Source organism: Morus notabilis, unplaced genomic scaffold (genome assembly GCF_000414095.1).
Source record: "Morus notabilis unplaced genomic scaffold, ASM41409v2 Scaffold87, whole genome shotgun sequence".
NCBI lineage: Eukaryota > Viridiplantae > Streptophyta > Magnoliopsida > Rosales > Moraceae > Morus > Morus notabilis.
The window spans coordinates 191,250-196,773 of NW_010366183.1; the positions used below are offsets into that span (position 1 = coordinate 191,250).

Consider the following 5,524-nt stretch of genomic DNA (forward strand, 5'->3'; position numbering starts at 1 on the left):
GGGGCGGGGGTGTTTATTGTTGGTGTAGCCCAAGCAGTACAAGAACATTTGTTTCATGAGAAATAAGAAACCAAGGACTTTTCCTCTCACGTCAAATAAATGCCGCAAACAACTTCTGAATAATACAAAACACTTAGGGCTCATCGCCATAGGTCAAGCAGTACAAGAACATTTGTTTTTTCCTCAATAAATAAGAAAGCAAAGACTTTTCTCAATAACTGCATCAAACAAGTAACCCCTCTTTTTTAAATAATAATATCAATCACTAAGGCAGGTTGTTTTCATGAATAACCCATTAAGAAACACTTTTTAAGGAAAAAACCAAGTAGGTTCATGTTTCAACATTTTTCCAAATAATAAGTACATGTTTAAGCAATTCTGGTTCTAGACAGAAAGTGGATTGATGACTGAGATATAGAAATTGGATCAACGACAACCATTCACACGAGGAAGGGTAGATGCAGACAAAATTTACCTCATTTAGCTTTTCCCATACCAAATCAGTCTGATTAATGTAACCTTGGTCCGTAGCCAAAAGAAAAAGTTCACCATTGAACTGTAAATGAGTTGAAAGACGGTTAATACTTGATACTTCGCAATATATATTCATGGAAAACAGAAAACAAAAGCTTTTGAAAAAGGCTTGTTCAAAAGAGGAATAGAAGCAATGTCAACAATTATGCATAAGAAAAGTGCAATAAAGTGAGACCTTAAACATGGTGCTGAAGTGATTATTACGGAAAAAAACACACAGCTCCCGTTCTTTAAGACCTTCTAGTAAGCAGAAAAGGCTGCAAAATCAAGAAAAATAATGAGAAGCAGACTTCATCGTACCCAGCACAGAACGAGATAAATTAAGAAAGAAATTGAGAATAAGAAAAGCTGTCAGTCCAAATACCCAGTGAAAGTCAATTGACTAGCATTGTACTTCAGAAAGTTCCTGATCAGTTCCCCTAAAGCCAATCAAAAGAGAGAAACTTGTTCAGAATAAAACTATTCCAAAAAAAAAAGAAGAAGAGCCAATTGGACGAGGTAATCAATCTTCAAACACCTCTTATTCAACAGCAAGATTTGCTAACCTGCTTGAGGAGTAATTGCATCCTTAGGCCTTGACTCTAAGGTGCTTTTGTCAGCTTGGTTAGCAAGAACCACTTCACCTTCATACACTGGTTCTCGGTCTTCAAAAACTGTAGTCCCTGAATCCAAAATACATTCCTCCCCTTCATATATCGGTTCACTTCCATCAACACTTGACGTCAAAGCTTCTGATGTATCAACATGCCGGCCACTGGAAGAATCTGAATGCAAATCTGCATTTGGCGCCAATAAACATGATAATTCTGATGAGTCACACTCATTTTTCTTATCTGAAAACTCATGAACATCAACCGTAGAATTGGACAGAATATCAATTTTTTCATTGCCTCGTGAAATATCTTCAAAGGGCCCCTCTAGAGATGCAGTGCTTCTCCCGGAAGAAAGAGAAACATAACTTTCTACCTGGACCAGCGCATCAATACTGCTTTTCTGAACCGAATCAATGCCAGGAGCATGCCCATCTGATTCCACATAATTTGGTAGATCGAGATTATTTCCTTCATTAGCCTTTGGCGAAGAATATTTTCCTTTTTCTGGAGTACTTTGAAAAAGCATCACATCATTACTACCACTCCTGGAGGCATTGCAATCATCTGATGTGGATAAGTCTGGCTTATGGAAATTACTATTTTCTAAAGTATACTTCTCTGACGTATCTACAGGACCTACGGGGAAAACCTTTTTGGGATATGGACTCTCATCTGAACTGATAAGCTCCGGCCGTTTATTTATATCAGCTACAATGGGATCACCTAATGAAGAAGGCCATTCAGCCTCAGACAACTTCAAAGCTCTCAACAACTCTGTTTCTTCTTCAAGGTCTCCTTTTCTTGCATTTTGGTGCTCAAAGTCCAAATGTGGAGAATCATCAAAAGATCTAGCTTTTGAAAGGCTTGGAGAAGGGACGCCTAAAGTTGCAGTTGTTGCAGCAGCAAAATCAACACAATCTTCTTCAGATACATTCCTATATTGATGCTCATCTTGTGTGTCCAATGCAACAAGCTCCTCCACAAGAGCATTATAGGACTTTGATCCGATTGCATTGGCAGGTTCCTTGTCCTGGTAAAGATACATAATGTGAACTTATCAAACCAAAAGACCATAAAGTAAAAAAAAAAAAACCAGCACATTCAATACACTAAAAGTGGAATTTAAAAGGGATAAAGAAAAAGAAAAAAAAAAGTCAGAGAACGGGAAAGTAAGTAATGGGTAATCAAAAGGCATACTTATACTTAAATGCACTTTTCAATATCAGATAACTGCCCCTTAAAAAGCACACATATGCGAATTAATAACAAAATAACTTTATATACTAAATATTGGCACTAGAAAACAAAATATCCGTTGGATGTTCTTGTTCATATAAAAATAAAATAAAAAATAAATAAAATAAAAAAACCATAATATAGACCAGAAATATAACTGAAAAGAGGGAATTATTGACCTCCAAAAGTATGCAGTTTATTATCCACAAGCATCAATTCAGTTATAGAATACGTTCTTAGAACTACTTTTGAGAAATAAAAGAGCAAACCTCGGGATCAACTATCCAACCATGATACAGTGGAATGTCCAACAAATCAAAAATAGCACATTCTGGAGTAAACTCGAAATCATCTATTCTGCAAACCATCGCATAAAGCTCAATTAGAACTAGGAAATAGCCAATTACAAGTAGTGATAAATTAAAAAACGGAAACATATATAACCTCCTGAATTTTATATTTACATCGATCCCAGTTGCAAGTCGGGGGAGCAGATCAATGGCATCGGAAATGTTCTGCTGTTGATTCTCAACATAACCTTCATCCTTATTCTAGAACAAGATAACAGTGAAAATAGTTAACTTACATAAACAGCTAGAGAAAATTGAGACCCCAAGGTGACAAAAAGATCAAGTTACTACATTGAAATCACTATTTGAATCAATTAGTCGTTCGGCAACAAGAGAAAGTAATTTCTCCTGAGAAACTTCAGTTGTATCCGGGCTCAAATTCAAGTTGTTCCTGAGCAGAAGAACATTACCTGTACGGACACCAAATGCAGAGCATTAAAACAAGATGATTGCTTTCCCAATAACAAATTGCTAAAAAGACCCAATCAATATTAAACCTACATAAATATATCAAAACAGAATCACAACCCCCAATCCAGCACACCATGATACAGAAATAGACAACAAAGTCTAATATGCAGTAGAGTCTCCTTTCATAAGAAAACAAAGCACATTTGACTTAGTAGCCAGGAAATTAGTCTTCTATGTTAGTTTTAACTTTCTCAAATTCAAAAAAGTTTCAGCTTTCTCGGTATTACTTTCATAATACAAAATCAACGTAAAAAAGAAAGCACCAAAAGAAAATTTAAAAAAAAACGAATAGAAGAGTTTTCTAAATTCAAACGGATTAAAAACGCCACCAGGCAATATTTGAATCTATCGAATTGCGGCGAAAGACTACAAATGAAAGAATTCCTCGCGTAATCAACGACTCCAAATCACTATATGAAACTTTCTGTTGACAAGAAAGAACAAGATTCCGAATCTTCCATTTCAATCACCACCAATCCAATTACAACGCCTAAATTGAACCATTTCTCCACTCTTGTGGACGCGAAACAAAACCTAAAAGTCGCGAAAGCTCCAATTCCTCAATCTCCTACAACGCCGGCGGAAACCTAAGCGAACCGAACGCGAAACGAAACGAAAACGATAAACCGAAACCCTAGCAATAGCGAGAAAGAGAGAGAGGAAAGATTACATATAGCGAGGAGCGGGCAAGGGCCATTGTCGTTTTGGAGGACGATAGGCGTCGTTCGGCCCAGGAACTGGATTAGCTTGGTCTTGTGGACGCACTCCTTCACCGCCGGCAGCGGCGACGGAGGAGACGGCGGTTCTTGCTGCTGTTCGTGCCTCTGTTCTTCCGACGAAGACGCCATGGGAGATTGGTAGGGAAATCGCGAGCTTTGATCAGCACCACCACCACCTTTTCTTTCGTTTATTTTTTTAGAGAGAGAGAGAGAGAAGTAAAGTGCGGGATGTTAGAGCGTTAAATAGGTTGGTTAATTTCCCTCATTTCGTGCGAAGGAAACGCCAATGTGAATAAATTTTTTTTTTTTTTTTCCTCTCTACCGTTTTTTTTTTTTTTTAGGACTTTGTGCTTTTTGTGATTTATTGGAAAATAATTTTTCCTTTTCTAAAAAGGATTTATTACAAGAGAATTATGTTGAGCAGAAGAAGAAAAAAAGGATTCGGAGCCTTTTTTTTTTTTTTTCCTTTTTGTTTCTATTTTTCTTTCCAAGTTTGATGTAAGATTGGATAATGACTTGTGTTTTTTTATTTAGCAAAAAAATGACTTGTGTTTGAACACGTGAAGGATCATTTTTTTTTTCTTTTAAATCGCAAGTTAGGAAACATGCATGATCCTATTTCCATCAAAACATAACATATAGGGAATCTAATTTTATCTAAAAGACATATGCCCTTCACTAGTTATAGCATAAATATTTTTTCTTTTTTTCTTTTTTCAGAGAAAAAACATAAATTTTATCTTTCAAGAACAAACCACGTTCTTGCTATTTATTAATCTGAGTAATCAACAAAATAATCCTTTTTTTGAAAGGGTATTCTTATTGAGCCCTTCTGTAGTTAAACCTGAATTGGTTGAAATGATAATGTCAATAAACTTCAAACATTCAATTTCATATATATATATATATACGTAACAAAAACAATTGCCGAATGTAATTAATAGCCTAATCCTCCAAATCAATTGATAATTAAACTTTAAGAAGAGTGGTTGTTTACATATTCATGACATTGAGTAAATGGACACATATCAATTGTCCTCTATGAAACTATGTCTAAATCATTATTGTTGGGTTAAGTAGGTAACTTAAAAAAAAAAAAAAAGGGTAAGAATACTTGTTTTTTTTTTTTTTTTTTTTTTTTATAAATTGTAGTGTGTTAGTATGCTTTTCTTTTTTTGTAATTAATTTGAGGGACGTTAGTATACTATTTTGCATAATATCATCTACTAGTAACGTAAAAGAGGCCATTCTTTCTCATTTAAAATACCAAAATATAAACAATGCACTTAGAGCAATGTCAACGACTCAAAAGTTGGCACAAAGTTGAGATTTAGGCTTCATTCACTTCGCGGATTCAAGTTTTCAATTCGAACTGATATGTGACATTTTTTAAGAGCTTTTCACTGTAACAAAAAAAGTTAGATGTGACATTTTCTGAGAGTTTTTTACTGTAATTTGTTCTTTCTTTAATACCTCACTCTTTTATGCAAAAACAGGTTATTTTCTTAGGCTGTTTTCATTTCCCTTCGTCTTTTTTTATGGGATAACATTATGGAATAAGAATCTTACAATTTTGAATATGTCATTCTTATTTATTTGAGAAAACATATTCTAATATAAT

General features: G+C 34.9%; 1 protein-coding gene across 2 annotated transcripts in view; it reads right to left on the reverse strand.

Annotated features, from left to right (window-relative positions):
* LOC21405916 (ubiquitin carboxyl-terminal hydrolase MINDY-1) overlaps positions 1–4,132 on the reverse strand; it is a 5,596-nt gene extending 1,464 nt beyond the window's left edge. Inside the window, exons 1-9 of one of the 2 annotated variants that reach the window (XM_024173297.1) lie at positions 3,855–4,132; positions 3,005–3,123; positions 2,808–2,914; positions 2,633–2,720; positions 1,425–2,157; positions 1,080–1,310; positions 899–953; positions 710–791; positions 476–556 (exon numbers count right to left, since the gene is read on the reverse strand). In XM_024173297.1, the coding sequence (XP_024029065.1) occupies positions 476–556; positions 710–791; positions 899–953; positions 1,080–1,310; positions 1,425–2,157; positions 2,633–2,720; positions 2,808–2,914; positions 3,005–3,123; positions 3,855–4,032 (1,674 nt within the window). In that variant the 5' untranslated portion in view covers positions 4,033–4,132. Of the gene's footprint in view, positions 1–475; positions 557–709; positions 792–898; positions 954–1,079; positions 2,158–2,632; positions 2,721–2,807; positions 2,915–3,004; positions 3,124–3,854 lie in introns of both variants that reach the window. The other variant, XM_024173296.1, reaches the window with a different exon arrangement.
* Positions 4,133–5,524: the final 1,392 nt, after the last annotated feature.